The sequence below is a fragment of the Diaphorina citri genome, unplaced genomic scaffold (assembly GCF_000475195.1).
Source record: "Diaphorina citri unplaced genomic scaffold, Diaci psyllid genome assembly version 1.1 scaffold561, whole genome shotgun sequence".
Taxonomy (NCBI): domain Eukaryota; kingdom Metazoa; phylum Arthropoda; class Insecta; order Hemiptera; family Psyllidae; genus Diaphorina; species Diaphorina citri.
In genome coordinates this window covers 207117-225976 of record NW_007377995.1, presented here as the reverse complement: position 1 = coordinate 225976, position 18860 = coordinate 207117, and the positions used below count along the sequence as shown (strand labels likewise).

Here is an 18860-nt window from a genome sequence, read left to right as displayed (position 1 = left end):
GCGTTCTATTGCTCTTTGGGTCACTCTCAGGCTTTCCTCTTCCTTTTTGGTGGTATTCCAGGTTTCTCCAAGGTACTCCAAGGATGTAGTGAAGTGATTTATGGTAACAAGAAAAGATGGGCTGGGCATGTAGCAAGATTCAAGGACAATATGTAGATAGACACTAAGATCAACGGACTGGTACCCAAGAGGAAAGATGGGCTGGGCATGTAGCAAGATTCAAGGACAATATGTAGATAGACACTAAGATCAACGGACTGGTACCCAAGAGGAAAAAAAAAGGAAAAAGAGGAAGACCAAACACAAGATGGGAAGATCCACTCAAGAAGTAGCTCAAGATAGAGATAGATGGAAGCTTTGCGACCTGCAGCATTGGAGAAACATCAACAATCGCTGAAATCACGGGTCCATCAAGGCAATCAAGGTAAAAAAAAAAATAACAATACCACCACCAACACAACAACAATATTTATAGTGATAAATTGTGAGGTTCTAGTTGAGAAACGAACTTTGAAGTCAAGTTGTTAGCATAGTTTACGTGATAATTTATTATCTTATCAAAGATGAGATAGACCGTGTCCACCCTGTACATAATATAACATAGGTACATATTATACGCTAGAACCTCGTTAGTAGAATAGTATAAAGCTCAACTCCCATCATTGTTGTTTTGGTTTGGACAGAGGAAAGAGTTGAGCTAACGTTTCGTGTTTCATCGAGGTATGGTCCGTTACGAACTTTTCGTTGTCGTTGTGGCAATCGCTGCTAGTTTGCTTTTAATTCAAGGTAAGATCAAAGTGGGATATTTATTATAAGGTGTTATTTATTTCTAGAAAGACTCCAATTTGTGATGAAGTTCGGTTTATTAACAGCTTGACGACTGATCATCCTCGTTAAAACTTTATGAACACACTGTATATAACATTAAATTATTTATTTTTGCTTCAATCTAGTTGGAGTTAACTTTTACTAGGAAAAGTTGATTAAACAATCGAAAATGAATCAATATTCATCAACTGGCATCAGGGAGACTTTAGAGTATGTACCTATACTTTGCCTACTTGGAATCAACTATCACGAGGAAATGTTAAACAAAAATTCAGAGAATTATTACAAAGTCAACTTTAACTAAAATTAATAGGTAGAGTTGACTATGGTATAAAAAGAAAAAATAACAGCGCATGACTAATATTCTCGGGGCTGTAACGCTATTGTTGATGAGAACATGAAATTCACAGCGGATTTCTGCGGATAACCTTGCTTGTCTACTATATTGAATGGTAATGTATTGTTACTATAGCGACGTACGTAGCCAACTTGTATAATTGTGCCTTGTGTAAAACAGATTTATTTATTGGAAGGGACATTCTGTCCTCACAAAAGTGGTCCATACTATTGAGGAAGAAACACTTGGTGTGTCTTTCAATAGCCGTGTGGGCGTTGCGCTGAGAGAGATCATGAAGATAGAATTGTTAGTCCTTTGTTAGGTCTTATAACTAGTGCAGGGTGTCTACCAAAATGGAAAAATAAAATTCCCTGACTTTTCCCGGTTTTCCAGTCCAATTTTTTCAAATTTCCAGTCTACTTTTCCAAGATTTTCCACCCTATTTCCACTGCGCCGCAGCCGAGTTTTCCAGTCCAATTTTTTCAAATTTCCAGTCTACTTTTCCAAGATTTTCCACCCTATTTCCACTGCGCCGCAGCCGATTTTTTTTTTCCCCCAAGCAATGTTCTCAAGCCTGTTAAATTTTTTCAATCTTTTTTCATCCGACTAGGGTAAGGTCTTGAGTCCTCCATTTGTGGAGACAATCTTTTGGGGTTTTTTTTTTTTTTTTTTTTTTTTTTTTATTAGTAAGAACATTTAATGGGAAAAAAATATTCCCCTGTTTTCCTAATTTCGCTCAAATACTTATTAAGTCCTTCTTATATGTTTTCGAACCCTATACTAAAACCAATACTACACAAAAAGTTGATCATTTGTGAAAGTTCTTTCCACGTGCTACCTAACCCCATCCCCAGAAAGTTGATCATTTGTGAAAGTTCTTTTCGCGTGCTACCTAACCCCATCCCCAGAAAGTTGATCATTTGTGAAAGTTCTTTTCACGTGCTACCTAACCCCATTATAAAAATAAGGGATTTTTTCTGTGGGACCAAATTTTGAGAGGTATTTTTTGCTGTCTACCTTTTTTTATCTAACATGCAAGTAGTACATTTTTAGTAAGTACGCAAGTAGTACTGTCTACCTGAAAATTTAGTACGCAACTAGTACTGCAGTACGCAAGTAGTAAACACCGGAAATAATGTAAATGTAAATGCAGTTTCTTTGTGTTATTAAATCTCTAAATATGAAAATAACTTTTACTCTTCACAAACCAGTGAAGAGTAAAAGTCACTGGTTTGTGAAGAGTAAAAGTTATTTTCATATTTAGAGATTTAAAATGAACCTTCACAAACCAGTGAAGAGTAAAAGTTATTTTCATATTTAGAGATAATTTTAGCTGGGTACAAATTAATTTGTAAAACAAAAAAGCCCACTGTGAGGCTTAGGTGTAGGGGAAACTGTACAGAAAGATGGGTTAAGCTTATACGCATCTATATCTTCTTCTTCTTCCTAGCCTTTTCCAATTTAAGTAGGGTCGGCGTTTCTTGTCAGAAAAAAGCCCACTGTGAGGCTTAGGTGTAGGGGAAACTGTACAGAAAGATGGGTTAAGCTTATACGCATCTATATCTTCTTCTTCTTCTTCCTAGCTTGTTCCTATTTAAGTAGGGTCGGCATTTCTTGTCAGTCTCTTCAAACAAATGTTGCTGGTGTTGTTGTTGTTGTTGTTGTTGTTGTTGTTGTTGTTGTTGTTGTTGTTGTTGTTGTTGTTGTTGTTGTTGTTGTTGTTGTTGTTGTTGTTGCAAATGTCGGGTTATTTGATACTAGTCATGTTTACCTTGCTTCCCAATATTTACCTACAATGTCGTTGCTGGCTTCCAAGGCAGGACAGGAGTTCAGGTGAACTGAGTTCATAGGACTGTTTAAGGAACATAAGGAACAAATAGGAGAAGTTTTTAGACCAAAGCGGTGGAGATGTTCAACCAAACAGTCATGCCCAGTGAGCAGTCGAAAATGAGCAACAGCGGCCTTTCTCGGTAGATTAGGGATGATGTCAAACAAATGTTGCTGGTGGTGGATTTAAACTTCAAAAATAATAGAAAGTAAAAAAGTAAGATAAAATATTAATTTTAGCTGGGTACAAATAAATTTGTAAAACAAAAAAGCCCACTGTGAGGCTTGGGTGTAGGGGAAACTGTACAGAAAGATGGGTTAAGCTTATACGCATCTATATCTTCTTCTTCCTAGCCTTTTCCTATTTAAGTAGGGTCGGCGTTTCTTGTCAGTCTCTTCAAACAAATCTTGCTGGTGGTGGATTTTAGGTTCTATGCTTTTGAAAAACACTAACCTGGCTTCCAGCTCGTAACATTTCTCATAGTTGGTTTCACACAGGGCCTCCAATTTCTTCATCTGTACGAGGTAGGTATTCTCTTTGGTTTGGAGTTCGGACTCTAATGCCTCACACTGGGCGCAGGGGGAGGAGCTGTTCTGTTGTAACCTGGGAGGAAAGAGAAACCGGTTTGTCGAGGTAGGTATTCTCTTTGGTTTGGAGTTCGGACTCTAATGCCTCACACTGGGCGCAGGGGGAGGAGCTGTTCTGTTGTAACCTGGGCGGAAAGAGAAACCGGTTTGTCAATTAGAACCAGTGGAAACCTCTACAACTACCTGCAAACGGCTACTTTCTCTGTGGCGTATAATGTCTCTAGTAGCGCGGTTGGAAGGTCTGGACAGTTGAACAGGTGGTGGACGTCGTGAGGTGATCCACTGCATCTGGGACATCGATCAGGCACACATGGGTCTATTCTGGCCATGTAGTGCTGCAGTAGTTTGCACCAACAAGTCCTCACGATGGTTGACTGCGGTTTAAGACGAGCCAATGAAACATGGCTAGAGACCATCACCCCGGTGTATGTCTGATAGAGGAGATATTTTCTCTATTTTGTCATCACCTTTCGGCTATGGCTAAAGCCGCTAGTTTAGTTTATATTCTAATTTTCACCAAGTAAGTTACTCTTAAACACTTTCTCTGTGGCGTATAATGTCTCTAGTAGCGCGGTTGGACGGTCTGGACAGTTGAACAGGTGGTGGACGTCGTGAGGTGATCCACTGCACCTGGGACATCGATCAGGCACAGATGGGTCTAGGCCCCGCAACAGCCAGTCACGGAATCAATAATTTTATATTCTTGGCATAACTAGAAGTACTTAGTAATCCTTTCATTTTTTTTTTTTTTTTAGATTATGATTTTGGGGATGTACGATGTCGATGAAGAAGGCTTCTTTCCGTCTTTTGTCGTGGGTAACGATATCGGGCCTGTTGCTCGCTACTGTTTTGTCGGTCCTAATAGGGATGTCCCAGTACAGTTAGAAGTTTTCGTTTTCCAGTACGGGTTGTACTTGTAGTATGGTTCTTCTGCTTTATCGGTTAACTTTCAATTTCAATTCAATTTTCATGTATTTCAATTCAAATAAATTGTTCACACATTACAAAAAAATAAAAATGAATGAAAAATAGTATGTTAAATTGTAGTTACTTCAGTTTGTGCGTTAGTTTTTGAGGTAGGATTTCCGCTGTTAGGTTATGTCCTTAAGGTATTCTGTTGTTGTTGTTAACGTTGGCGCCTACATCTCCTCTTCCAGGCCCAGGAGCTGCGCCACCTCTACAGGATTGGTCCATAAGGCTGTTTGGAAGGTCTAGATGGGTCTATTCTGGCCATGTAGTGCTGCAGTAGTTTGCACCAACAAGTCCCTCACGATGGTTGACTGCGGTTCAAGACGAGCCAATGAAACATGGCTAGAGACCATCACCCCGGTGTATGGCTGATAGAAGAGATATTTTCTCTATTTTGTCATCACCTTTCGGCTATGGCTAAAGCCGCTACAACAACAACAACAACAAATAAAATTCCATGCAAAATCACCTTTCCAATCGCTCCTTATACGTTTGCTCACTCGATTCCAACTCCCCACATCTCTCACACAGCTCCCTATACTCCTGCTCCTTCCTCCTCAACGCTTCCTCCTGATCTCGTTTCCGCCTGGGGGGAACTTATCAACAGATAAGGTTCGTTCTCGGAACGGCTAGCTTCCTCCCATCCTGTCGTTCTTTTCTCTTCGCTTTCGGGAGGGTAAGACCTTTATCTTGGCGGTTACAGTTCCCTCTATCAAACCCCTTTTAAAAAAAAAATAATAAAAAAAAAAGCCTAGTGTGCTCAAATATGGGATAGGATCGTTCTAGCGTCCTGAATAGGAACAGTATCACACGTTTGATGTTACTGTCAATCAATCTTCTTCATAAATCACTGTCTAGGTATCCGAATCTTTATCTTTAAATCTCACCTATACAAGCTCTCATTCTCTTCCATGCCGCGATTCATCCGCTCCTCGAGTTCGGATTTGGCGGACCGACAACTCTCCAGCTCCTGGCGTAGTCGGCTCACCGTGTCCCGGCTCTGGCCCAGTTGGCGGCACAGGTCCTCGCACCGCTGTCCGGAGGTCATGAGTTTGATCTCCGCCGCATTCAACTCCGCCTCCCAGGTGGACTTCTCCTGGAAATATCTGTGGGAAGAGAAGAAAATGTAGTGAATGATTAATTATCACTATTAATGAATTTATTTAATTTAGACACCCTTTGCCAATACTTTTTTTTATATGTATTATTATTCTCGGGTCGGGAGTCAGATCCTAACTTGCTATCCCTAGCTATAGGCAGTTGAAGAGTGATTTACATATTTTAGGATCTGAATTTTTTTATATGTATTATTATTCTCGGGTCGGGAGTCAGATCCTAACTTGCTATCCCTAGCTATAGGCAGTTGAAGAGTGATTTACACATTTTAGGATCTGAGTGAGTTATCGTGAGTTATAAAAAGAACTACTCCTTCCAGGGGTCTAATCAACCTTCGGTTGTTGTTTATGGTCGGCCCCCAAGTTACAAATATCAACCCAAGTACCTAATTTTTAACCCATCAAATATACGAGACCTTGTTTAGACTGGGGGGGGGGACTTTTCAGTCCTATGCGGGCAGGATACACGAGGCATATTCGATTGTAGGGATAAGGACCTAGGCATTATTTCATCTAAGATCAAAGTGTTACCTCGTCTTGTAAGCTCCCAGCTCAGTTACTTCCTCCGATCTCTGCTTGAGTAGCTCTTCACAGCGGTGCAATTTCTTGCTCAATTCTTCCACCTGAACAGAGAAAGAGACACATTCAATGCAAGCAGATTTAACGCAGATTTTTAAATTTTAAATATATAGAATAGAAAAAGCGACACATTTAATACAAACAGATTTAACACAGATTATTTAGATTATAAATATATTTATTGAAAAAATTAAGAAACAATCGAGATTCGACTTTCAACAAAGAAAATTTGGTGAGCTTTCAAAAATGCTCAGATTTCCATCATCAGACCAAAAAGGCGCGAGAGAGGTGTTTACTCTTCGAACGCTGGAGTTGAAGCGAAACTTTTGAATTCTATTTCTTGAAGATTCTCAAGATCCGAGACCTTCCTTGGTTAGACCGCGGGGGTAAAGGAACTTTTCAGTCCTAGTCCAGCGGGACAAACAAGAAACGAATCTTACATAAATATTCTTGAGAGTTCATTGCAACGGTCGTTACATTAATTAGATTTACATACTTTATCATGGGCACTCGTTGCTATGTTGAAAGCCCAGAAGAGGTTCTTTTTTCTGTGAACTTGCTGGAGTTGAAGCGAAACTTTTGAATTCTATTTCTTGAAGATTCTCAAGATCCGAGACCTTCCTTGGTTAGACCGCGGGGGTAAAGGGACTTTTCAGTCCTAGTCCAGCGGGACAAACAAGAAACGAATCTTACATATTCTTGAGAGTTCATTGCAACGGTCGTTACATTAATTAGATTTACATACTTTATCATGGACACTCGTTGCTATGTTGAAAGCCCAGAAGAGGTTCTTTTTTCTGTGAACTTTTAGTGTCTTCCGCGGCTGTTCTATTACCGAACCTTTTCTGGGCTTCCAACTTAGCAACGAGTGATTTACCCAAATGCGACAGGTCTATAAGGATGTGTTCAAACATGGTCGACCGGCCCGTAGATCGACGAGGTTAATATATGTTGTCGAGGTAGTGTGGACGGTTGATTCGACATCGATTGACGGCCGGGCGACTATGTATGAACACATCTTTTGTTACTATCAAGCAGCACATTATATCCATCAGGTAAAAATTACTCGAGCTTGCATTAACTGGGTAAACTTTGTAGGTACGAGTATACAGGGTGTTTAAAAAATAGGTGGCACCTCTGAAAACTCGAGAACCGTTTGGAATTTGGAAAAATCCTAACCGTTTGGAAGTAGAGGGTTCCCATTTAATATTTTAAAGTTGACCCCCCTGGGGCCGCCCCTGATAGTGCCGAAAAATTAAGATCCCCTTAAAATAGGTTCCCCTTAAAAATAAAGAAATAAGGGCTTTGGGATTTTTCCGAATGCCAAACGGTTCTTGAGTTTTCAGGGGTGGCAACTATTTTTTTCAAACACTCGGTATGTATACACTGTGTTCATAAAGTCCCAGGCCACCCTTTTAACTTTTTTACTGTTCACCCTGGGATTTTGCATACAGCCCTTGATTAGGAAAAAGAATTTTGGGATGTACTCAAAATTTTGGAAGGCCCCCAGGCAGCCCCATGGTGACCAACTTTAAAATCTTAATTGATAACCCCCTATTTGTGATACATCATATCAAACGTCTTAAAGAACGTAGGGTAAAGTTTCAGTTTCACTTAAATGCTCACACTAAAAAAAATCGTTCTATTTAGGGGACCTGGGATGAAGAATATTTATTTTATTTTTACACTTGAAAAAAAAAAAAAACATTTTTTTTTTTTTTGGTCTTTGAAGCAGCAGAAGGATGAAGATTTTTTTCAGGAGGTTTCATAGAGGTAACTGTAAAAACGGAGATGTCATTATCCTGAAATTGAAGAGAGAATATGAACAGGATAGAGCCTGATTCACACTATAGTGCCAGTCAAGGTCCAGTCACGGTCCGGTAACGGTCCGATCAAAAGATTGAGTATAGCTTGATTCACACTATAGTGCCAGTCAAGGTCCAGTCACGGTCCGGTAACGGTCCGATCAAAAGATTGAGTATAGCTTGATTCACACTATAGTGCCAGTCAAGGTCCAGTCACGGTCCGGTAACGGTCCGATCAAAAGATTGAGTATAGCTTGATTCACACTATAGTGCCAGTCAAGGTCCAGTCACGGTCCGGTATCGGTCCGATCAAATGATTGTTGAAGGCAAGTAAATGCGAGTGTACACACTAGACGTTCTAGTCAAGGTACGGTAACGGTCAGCTCACAGTCAAAATTTGGAACATTCTCGCGACGAATCTTTTTGATCGGACCGAAACTGGACCGTGACCGGAGCGAGACTGGCACTGTAGTGTGAATAGGCAGCGATCAAGCAACGATCAACATTCCTTCGTTCAATTTTCAAAGTACGATGTTATTTCGCGATCGTGTTTTTTAATACCTAAAACTCATAATAAATTATTTAATTTCTTATTCCAAATTTGTTTTCTCTCTTTCATTTATTTTATTTATTTTTATCACTTTATTTATTCTTTCTTCATTTATTCTTTATTAATTTTATTATTGCAAGAGTGACGTGAGACAAATCGTACCACATATTAGACATGCAGTAAGAAGAATGTTGAAAAATACCTAACAATTATTAATCCAAACATATAGCGATTGCAGCTAATTCGAAATTTGCGAACTTACTCAGACTCATTTTACAAAAAAAAAAATTTAAAAAAAAAAAAAAACAAAAAAAAAAAAAAACAAAAAAAAAAAAAAAAAAAAAAAAAAAAAAAAAAAAAAAAAAAAAAAAACGTTTTTAAAAAAAAAAAAAAAAAAAAAAAAAAAAAAAAAAAAAAAAAAACTACGCCTAGGACTAGGACCAACTAGAAATGAAAGAAAAATGACCGAAGCATGAACCCATGAACGTTGCTTGAACGATAGTGTGAATACTCAATCTTTTGATCGGACCGTTACCGGACCTTGAATGGCACTATAGTGTGAATCAGGCTTAAGAGTGTTCTAAATGTAGTTTTTTTTTTTATTCAATTATTATTATTCAATTATATTTTATTACAATATTATGGCATGTTACATGTAATTTACAAAATTCCTTAAATCTACTTGTATGAGATAATACGAGGGGGGATAAAATAAAATAAAAACATAGAATGTAAACATTTACCTACATAATATTTACGTACCTAGCTATTAGGAATAAAACATTTTGCAACTTGATTTGAGAACTTACTAAAAGATACTGACAGATCAAGCTTTTCACTGTAAATATTGTATATTTTTAATAGATTGAAAAGAGGTGATAGGTCAGAATGGCTGTGGGAAGGAATTTCAAAAAAGTTTATTGGATTGTAGGTTCTGGTTCTGTTGCATGGGATTTTGAAGTGAATACTGCCAACCAAATCCATTGAATCTATTTGACCAGAGATGATTTTATATAGGGTCAGTAGGGATTGGATTTCATGTCTGTTTTTAAGAGGTTTGACAGAGGGAACTGTAACTGCTAGGGTCTTATCGTCCCGAAATCGAAGAGAGAAGGAAGATAGGATTGGAGGAAAGCCAGCCGTTCCGAGAACGAACATTATCCCATCAGGATAAAATCAGCCCCGGGCGAGAATCGAACCCGCGGCCTAGCGCTTACAAGGCAGACACGCCACCAACCAAGCTAACTAGGCTGGCTAAATGTAGTTTTACAGACGGCAATGTGAGAAAAGTTACCAAAAACGGACAAAAAGTTACATTCTACTATGAAATTTAGATAATCCACACGAATTCGATAATTTTACCTTATTTTATCTTCACGCTTTCAACACTCTGTTTACATTCATTTCTCCCGGTGTTGCCTTATTTCTTGTGTCAAATGACGAGACGTATTTTTTGGAATTGTCCGTTCACACTTGTCGTGAGTTTCGTCCGATTTTTTTTCCTAATGCCAACACTCAATCGACTGGGACATACCGATTTAGTGTAGATGCGTATTTACATCAATTGAAAATAGGACATGAAAATCCAAGAATTGCTCTTGACGTTCGCGTGTTTCCCAGCACACTTAGAAAATACCAATAAATTGACACTAATGTTGGGAGTCCTATAAAATTTTCATGAAACGATGTTTTCCACTTCTAATTTTCATTCTACTGGCCTATGCTATTACCTGGCAACCAGGCAAATTGTTTACAAATCAAGACTTGAAAGACGGAATTTTGAAATGTTACAGGGAAAACACATTTAATTATTTTAGACTTATATTTTTTTTATGAAACCAATTTACTTATAATACAGGCAAATTTGCTGTAAAGCCAAACATTTAAATTTGAAGAAATGGTACATTTCCAAGTTTTGGAATATTATTTTCGTGAAACACAGATTAGAATACTTCTGGCTTGTAAAATAAATTGCCTGTATCCTGTATTACAAGTCTCGTAATACAATAGTTTGATGAAACGAGGCCCTGGGGCCTGAAAAAGTCCCTGAATTTTTACATAGCCTATAAGATTTCTAAATTCATCGGTTCAAAAATTAGGGTGGGTGAACAGTAAATGTGCCCGTTCCTAACCCTGAATTTTTACATAGCCTATAAGATTTCTAAATTCATCGGTTCAAAAATTAGGGTGGGTGAACAGTAAATGTGCCCGTTCCTAATCTTACATGCCTTTTCCACAAGTTTGGCCATGCCTCGGGATGAACTAGCGGGATTCCGGAGCGAAGCGACGGAATTCAGCTAGTAACTAATAACCAATTTATTGTTGTCTTTCAGCTTACTCCAGATGTACAAACGATGCCGTGTGTTCAGGCAAAACTGTTGAAAATTATATGATCAAATTTGCTCAGGTAAAATAATAATAATAATAATCTGAATACGGAAATATAATATATAATATACAGGGTGTTGCATTCATCGATGTCAACCCGAAAATGGCGAATACTACAGGTCAAGGGCTACAAAAAGTTCCCCGACCACTTTTTCGAAATCCCCAGAATAACGGAGATATCTGCCATTTTGTGTTTTTTTTTTTCAGGTACCCCGACCTTGCTCCAAACTTTTGACCATGGTACAAAATGTGTTAAAGCTAGAAGAAAAATAATTAAATGCTTTAACACACATTTTGTACCATGGTCAAATGTTTGGAGCAAGGTTGGGGTACCTGAAAAAATAATAATAATAATAATAAATAAATAAAAACACAAAATGGCCGATATCTCCGTTATTCTGAGGATTTCAAAAAAAAAAAAAATAATAATAATAATAAATAAATAAAAACACAAAATGGCCGATATCTCCGTTATTCTGAGGATTTCAAAAAAGTGGTCGGGGGACTTTTTGTAGCCCTGGACCTGTAGTATTCGCCATTTTCGGGTTGACATCGATGGATGCAACACCCTGTATTTAAAAAAAAAACTACTTCTTTTTACTTCTTCTTCTTATTCTATAAGAATGTATATTATTCATTAGTGGAATCTTTATTAAGATATGAAGTAACTTTGTACGTTCATACCCCAAAGTATATGATGACACCACTAATATCAATTCAAAACAATATTAAGAAATATCTTTTCAAGAATGTAGAACAGAGCAAAATTCTACTATCACCAATGCAATTATCGACACTACTTTATATTACAAAATATCTTTTCAAGAATGTAGAACAGAGCAAAATTCTACTATCACCAATGCAATTATCGACACTACTTTATATTACATGAAACTTCGAGAATAGCTTCCTTTTGATTTGAATAGGCCCACTTAGAACGGATTTTTCCGAAACTCGCAATGGTTTCCAAACTATGAACAAAAAACTACTAAAAATCGTTCATAATCAACGCACAGCCGAAACGGCTGGACCGATTTTGACGAAATGGTACCAAAATAGTATTGTCAGGCAAAACGGTACAGAACGGTAAGTTACGGTCACGTAAGGTATTGTACGATACGGTACGATATGGTACGGTCAGGTACAGTCAAGTATGGTTAGATACGGTACGTTACGGTCAGATCCTGTACTGTATGGTACGATACGGTACGTTCAGGTACGGTACGATACGACATAGTCAGGTACGGTCAAGTACGATACGGTACGGTGAGCTACAGTACGATATGGTACGGAACAGTCAGATACGATTAGGTACAGTCAAGTATAGTCAGGTGCGGTACGATACGGTAAGTTACGATACGGTAAGTTACGCTACGGTCACCTACGGCCATGCCTCTTATGCATACGGCCATGCCTCAGCCACGCGCAAGCGGGCGCAGCCTGCTTGTACTTATAATAGAATCCCTGTCAATCGGCTGTAGGTAACTTGCTTACCATTTCAAATTTAACCTCCTATACCTTATCCATTTGAATATGGCAGCAAGGAGTCATCGACCCAAAATGAAAGAACCAATCAGAATGCGAGAACTCCTTGCATTGTTGCAATTAAGGTAAAGGTCTATTTTTATAAACTCTCTCTTTTAAAAAGCAGAGGTAGCTTCGATCTGTAACCTTTTTTTTGAGGGTCAAGTCCAAGAGGTTGAATTCTAGAACAGGTAAAGATGGTATCTATTTTTAATACTCGCATCGGGTACTTATTATGCAATTTGGTATGTTTGTGATCATTCATTATCATTACCTATCTGGATTTAGTAGACATCGTGTTGTTCTAATTTCAGTTTTTTAGTAATTAATTATTTTATTTAGAGCAATGTTATCAATTAATTATTTTATTTAGAGCAATATACTGCCAAAATGAGACTGAAAAGTCCCTTTCCCTTTACTTGAGCAGTCCAAACAAAGTCTTTGTTCAAAAAATGAAATAAAATAATAATAAACAATTTATTATTATTCAATTCTAGTAAGAAATCATCTTTTCGTTACTTTTTATAGGAATACATAAATCATTACGAATACTGAATACCATCGGCATAAAAAAAAAAGTATCATTGTGGGAGGAAGCACTGTGCAATGTACCTTCCTCCTTTAAAGATATTCTACCGTTGAACCTTTGACACGTTTGGCAACGTAGCCTACTTTTTAGATGAATCCTTGCTGCCATATTCAAATGGATGAACCATAAGTATAATGTGTAAATGTAATGAGTTTCTTTGTGTTATAAGTTAAGTTATGTCACAACTTTGGTGCTCACTGCAGCATTGTTAGGATTTTCCCCAATATCTCAATAACTCCTAAAATCCAATTTTTACCTAACCATGCTGGCACCGGTCGCTATGCGCATTTATAATGTCATAGCTACTCATTTTTCCTCACGAGGCTGAGTGGGCCCGCAACAGCCAAGTCCCACGGAATTCAATAAATTTTATATTCTTGGCATAACTAGAAGTACTTAGTAATGCCTTTCATTTTTTTTTTTTTTTTTTAGATTATGATTTTGGGGATGTACGATGTCGATGAAGAAGTGCTTCTTTCCGTCTTTTGTCGTGGGTAACGATATCGGGCCTGTTGCTCGCTACTGTTTTGTGTCGGTCCTAATAGGGATGTCCCAGTACAGTTAGAAGTTTTCGTTTTCCAGTACGGGTTGTACTTGTAAGTATGTTCTTCTGCTTATCGGTTAACTTTCAATTTCAATTCAATTTTCATGTATTTCAATTCAATAAATTGTTCACACATTACAAAAAAATAAAATGAATGAAAAATAGTATGTTAAATTGTAGTTACTTCAGTTTGTGCGTTAGTTTTTGAGGTAGGATTTCCGCTGTTAGGTTATGTCCTTAAGGTATTCTGTTGTTGTTGTTACGTTGGCGCCTACATCTCCTCCTCTTCCAGGCCCAGGAGCTGCGCCACCTCTACAGGATTGGTCCATAAGGCCTGTTTGGAAGGTCTAGGTCCAGGATGGTTGGAAGGTCTGGGACAGTTGAACAGGTGGTGGACGTCGTGAGGTTGATCCACTGCACTGGGACATCGATCAGGCACAGATGGGTCTATTCTGGCCATGTCGTGCTGCAGTAGTTGGCACGAGCCGGATCTGAGTGGGGCAAGGGTGGCTCGGGTGGATGTTGGGAGCGACCCGAGCTCCAAAAATCGACCCGAGTATTCTGTCTGTGCCATAGGTGTACATCCTAATATTATGTTGTGAATGGTTTTTGAGGAGCTCTTACATAATCTACATGTATCATCACTTTCTTCTTTTAGTATGTATTTTTTTTTTTTTTAGTTTAGTGTATTGATAACCTCATCTTGGATGGTATAGATGAATCCTTCGGTTTCTGCAAACAGGTTTCCTGAGGTAAGCCATCTAGTTAATTCTTCAGGGTGACCGGAGGCGAGCTCAAGCGCTTTAGGGTATTTGCCGTGGAGTGATTTTGCCAGCCGTTCTTCATATTTACGTTGGGTTGGGACTATTTGTAAGGTTTGTTCTAGGTTGTTGTCTTGCAGTTTCAGTGGTGAGTAGATGTCTTTGTTGCTGATGGTTTTGAGCAGTTCTGTATCTTTTTCCTTAAAGTATTTCCGCAGGTTTGGGATCTGTCTTCTGCGTAGTTCCTCTAGGTTTAGCAGTCCTCTGCCTTTTTTCCTTGGCAGGTATAGCCTGGCTACGAATGCGTTGGTGTGGTGCAGCCGGTTCTTAATCATAGTCATTCTTATCTTTCTATTGATTCTTACACGGCTACGAATGCGTTGGTGTGGTGCAGCCGGTTCTTAATCATAGTCATTCTTATCTTTCTATTGATTCTTACAGTCAATCACAGTGTCCGGCTACGAATGCGTTGGTGTGGTGCAGCCGGTTCTTAATCATAGTCATTCTTATCTTTCTATTGATTCTTACAGTCAATCACAGTGTCTATTTCTGTTCAGTGTAACATCCCAAAAGTGTACGAGATGACCGGTATTACCCAAGTATTTATTGCCTTTATTTTGTTTCTGTGTTTTCCTTCAGTTCTTTAGTATTTCTCAACAGGAGTTGGTCGAGACCTAGGTATTTGTATTTCTCATCATCTGCAAACTGTTTGATGTTGATGTGTTCAAGGTTTTCGCTTCCAAAATGTTTGCCCTTTTTGTCCTTATTTTGCCCTTATTTAGTATTATCATTATTTATTATTATTATTAGTATTATTATTATCATAATTATTATTATTTTTCAGCGAGTGCTCAAAGCACTCAACCTGTTGATCAAATATGTCTGGGCTGCATTTGTCACGGAATGTCCCTATGTAATCAAACCATAGGCTGTAACGGAGATACTTGTGGGGCTTTCAAAATCACCTGGGCCTATTGGTCGGATGCTGGAAAACCCACTATCCATTTCCATATCATAAACTTTCTTAGGTAACCTCTCGTCATTCATCCTCATAACATGTCCATACCATTTTAGTCTTCTTTCACGCATATAAGATAAAATACTACTTACAAAATACTACTTCGAAGATAAATATAAGAAGAGATCTATTAACGTCCACAATACAAGAAACGCCAATTACGAAATAGCAAGAGTAAATACATTATATGGCGAGAGAACTTTACCACACATACTTCCAAAACTATTAAATAAATACTGTAAAGAATATGATGAATTTGAGGACAAAAATTCTGTAAAAGCGAAAATAAGAGAACTTATTGAAGAAAATCAAGACTAAAGGAAAACAATGAAGAAAGCATGATACCTACTTAAGAAGAAGAAAATCCCGTAGAAGTTAGTTATTAGCTTAGGGATTATTTCTATATAATTTGTTTTTGTTAAAAATATAATAACCTTGTTCAGTTCAGTTCAGTTCTCCTCCTCCTCCTTTCCTCTTCTCCTCCTCCTTCTTCGTCTTCCTTCTTCTTCTTATTCTAATAAGGCGCTTTAACCTAAAAAATCTGGTGTGAACATCACACGACTTTCTATTACATTTGTGGAATACGTATTTGAAAAAAAAAATAATAAAAAATTATAAAAAAAAAATGATGACGGCTTTCTGCGCTTTCGTATGGATGTCTTCAGGTAAGTTGAGTTTTGAGAGACTATATTTGAATGATGACGGGGTTATAGCAGTAGCCGATATTATAAAATAATGGTATTATGTGCACTTTGTTTTGCTTCCAGATTCTCCTCACTTCTATCGTATCTTAAAATACTCCCCGTGTGATAAGGAATCATATAAAGTATGAAAAAAATTGATTTTTTTTTTTTGAAAATTTTTATAAGTCCGAAGTTCGCAGCAACATCGACTTTAGTTGATATCTGGATGAGGGATGATCCGATTTTTACCAAATTGTTACAGTCGCGTCCTTGGACCATACCGGTATTGCATACCAAATTTCATCGCTCTAGGACAAACCGTTCTTGAGATATTTTGTATACCACCTTTTCAAAATTTCCCATTTAAACCTGTAGTACACACATACGTACGTACGTACGTACGTACAGACCATGGGCTAAAAATCACTTTTTTGACATCAGGGGATCCCAAAACGGATATTTCCACCCATTTCCCGATTTTGAAAATTTGGACCGATTGCAATACTTTCATTACTAGTATAGCTCCGCTATACTATAGTAATAGAAAGTAAAAATTAGGTCGTTCGCAAAGATTACACTATGGTGTTTGAGACGAATTGTGCGATTACTTTTGACCATTTGTGAAAGCTCTTTTGCATGTTACCGAACGCTTTTTTTTCTTGGGGACGAATAAAGCTATGAAAAAGGTTCGTTCTGGTAATTTAATGTTCCCAATTCAAACTCTTGACGTTTCCGTGGCTCGTGTCTTTATCCTATTTTGATTTTCTATTCTACAGGACTGTGATGCTGATGGGCAGATTGACTGTAGAGACTACGCCGCTATTCACAGGCTAGGAGGCTACGGGTGTAACGCTCCATTGGATGCAACTTATTTAGCCAGGTTTAACAAGTGTCTCAACGATGTAGCTCAACTCAACGGATAATTCAATTATTAGTTTTTATCTCGATATCTCGGTGCTCACTGTGGTTTGAGCTATTCAAAAAATAAGTACCAAAATAAGAAAGTCCACGATGCAGTCATCTCATTTACCTGTCCACACAATATTTTTATATATAACAAGCTGGGTCCGTCCCTCCGGGAATTTTTTAGCCCGTAGTTTATTCGATGGTGGTTAAAGAAATACCTATGTACCTAACTTTGGTGGGAATGTTTAATATTCAGTTTATTATTCCCGATTTTGAAAATTTGGACCGATTGCAATACTTTCATTACTAGTATAGCTCCGCTATACTGGTGGTCACTGCGCTCGCCTTGCACGCGGGAGACCCGGGTTCGATTCCCGGCGGGGTCAAGAAATTTGTATCGTGGTCACTGCGCTCGCCTTGCACGCGGGAGACCCGGGTTCGATTCCCGGCGGGGTCAAGAAATTTGTATCATAATAATAATAATAATAATGAGAATGGTTTATTTTAATATAACTATAAAGATATCTTCCTTTTGTTCCTATATAAGTACCCCCAATGGTACTTTTCAGGAACGGTTTGAATGATTTATTTCATTAAAATTCTTGCTTCTGTCTTGATTCTATATTTCATTGTTGTTTTCATTGCTGTATTTCCTTCTTCATTTTATTTTTGTTTTCAATATTCCTTAATTCATTAGGGATTGAATTTAGCAATTTTGGTACTTGAAACTTAATTGTTGTTCGTCCATAATTGTTTCGGTTTTCTGGTGTTGTGTAATATATATGTCTGGTATTATATGGTGTTTCTTGAACTTCTCTGTGTATTTCTTCATAATAGTGTTTTGTTATCATTATAAATTTATGTAGATTGTTAAAATTTAGTATTCTATACTCTTTCATTAATTCTTCTCTTTTCTGTTTAGTTGTAAAAGGATATAACGTGGCCTTCAAAATTTTCTTGTGTATAGATTTTATTGGTTTCAAATTTTCTTCGGATGTATAACCGTAACTTTCAATTGCATACCTCAATATTGATTCACATAATGTTTTGTATACCATGCATTTTGTTGGTATAGGTAATACTTTTTCTGTATAATTAATTTGGTACATTATTGAGTTCAATTTCTTTCTTATATACTGAGTATGTGTTTTCCATTTCATATTTTTGTCTAAATGGACTCCAAGATATTTGATGGAATTTTCTTTTTTTACAATTAAACAGTTACATGCCGTATTGTTCATTTTATCATCTATGCATTTATTTTCATGTATTTTTATTTTATCGTCAAATATTGGTCTAAATCTTGTCATCATGGGATTTTCAAATACAATGGAGATTGTTTTTTCTTTATTTATAAATATATCTTTTTGATTCAACCATATTATTATTCTATTTAGATCTTCTTGAATATTATTCTTTGCTATATTAATATCTTCATTAATATAATATAACAAAGTATCATCTGCATATTGTAAGATGTTCGTTTTTAAACCAATATTATGGATGTCATTAACATACAGATTGAATAGAATCGGGGATATTACAGCTCCTTGTATCAGTCCACAATTTATATCAATTTGATTACTATAATTTGTTCCGACCTTCACTAGTTGTTTTCTTTCATGAAAGAAATCTTCAAATAATTTTTTGGTGGCATCTTCTAATCCTACTATATTTAGTATGTCAATCATTTTTTTATGGCAAATGGTATCATACGCCCTTTTTAGATCGAGTGATAATGTAAAACAATATTTATTATTATTTAGAGCTTCATTTATATCTTCAGTAAATTTATTTAGGAGTGTTATTGTGCTTTTCTCTCTTCTAAATCCGTGTTGATTTTCATGTA

The 18860-nt window shown here is 37.3% G+C and overlaps 1 protein-coding gene across 1 annotated transcript; it reads left to right on the top strand.

Annotated features, from left to right (window-relative positions):
* Positions 1-641: 641 nt before the first annotated feature.
* On the top strand, positions 642-17170 carry LOC113467831. Its single transcript, XM_026824262.1, has 3 exons — positions 642-786; positions 10932-11005; positions 16882-17170. The coding sequence occupies exons 1-3, from the start codon at positions 723-725 to the stop codon at positions 17026-17028; spliced, it is 285 nt and encodes a 94-aa protein (XP_026680063.1). The 5' UTR covers positions 642-722; the 3' UTR covers positions 17029-17170.
* The last annotated feature ends 1690 nt before the right edge of the window (positions 17171-18860 follow it).

Coding starts and splice junctions, on each gene's coding strand:
- LOC113467831 (XM_026824262.1), top strand. CDS start 723: ATGGTCCGTTACGAACTTTTCGTTGTCGTTGTGGCAATCGCTGCTAGT. Junction 787..10,931: donor TAGTTTGCTTTTAATTCAAG/GTAAGATCAAAG, acceptor GTTGTCTTTCAG/CTTACTCCAGATGTACAAAC. Junction 11,006..16,881: donor ATATGATCAAATTTGCTCAG/GTAAAATAATAA, acceptor TCTATTCTACAG/GACTGTGATGCTGATGGGCA.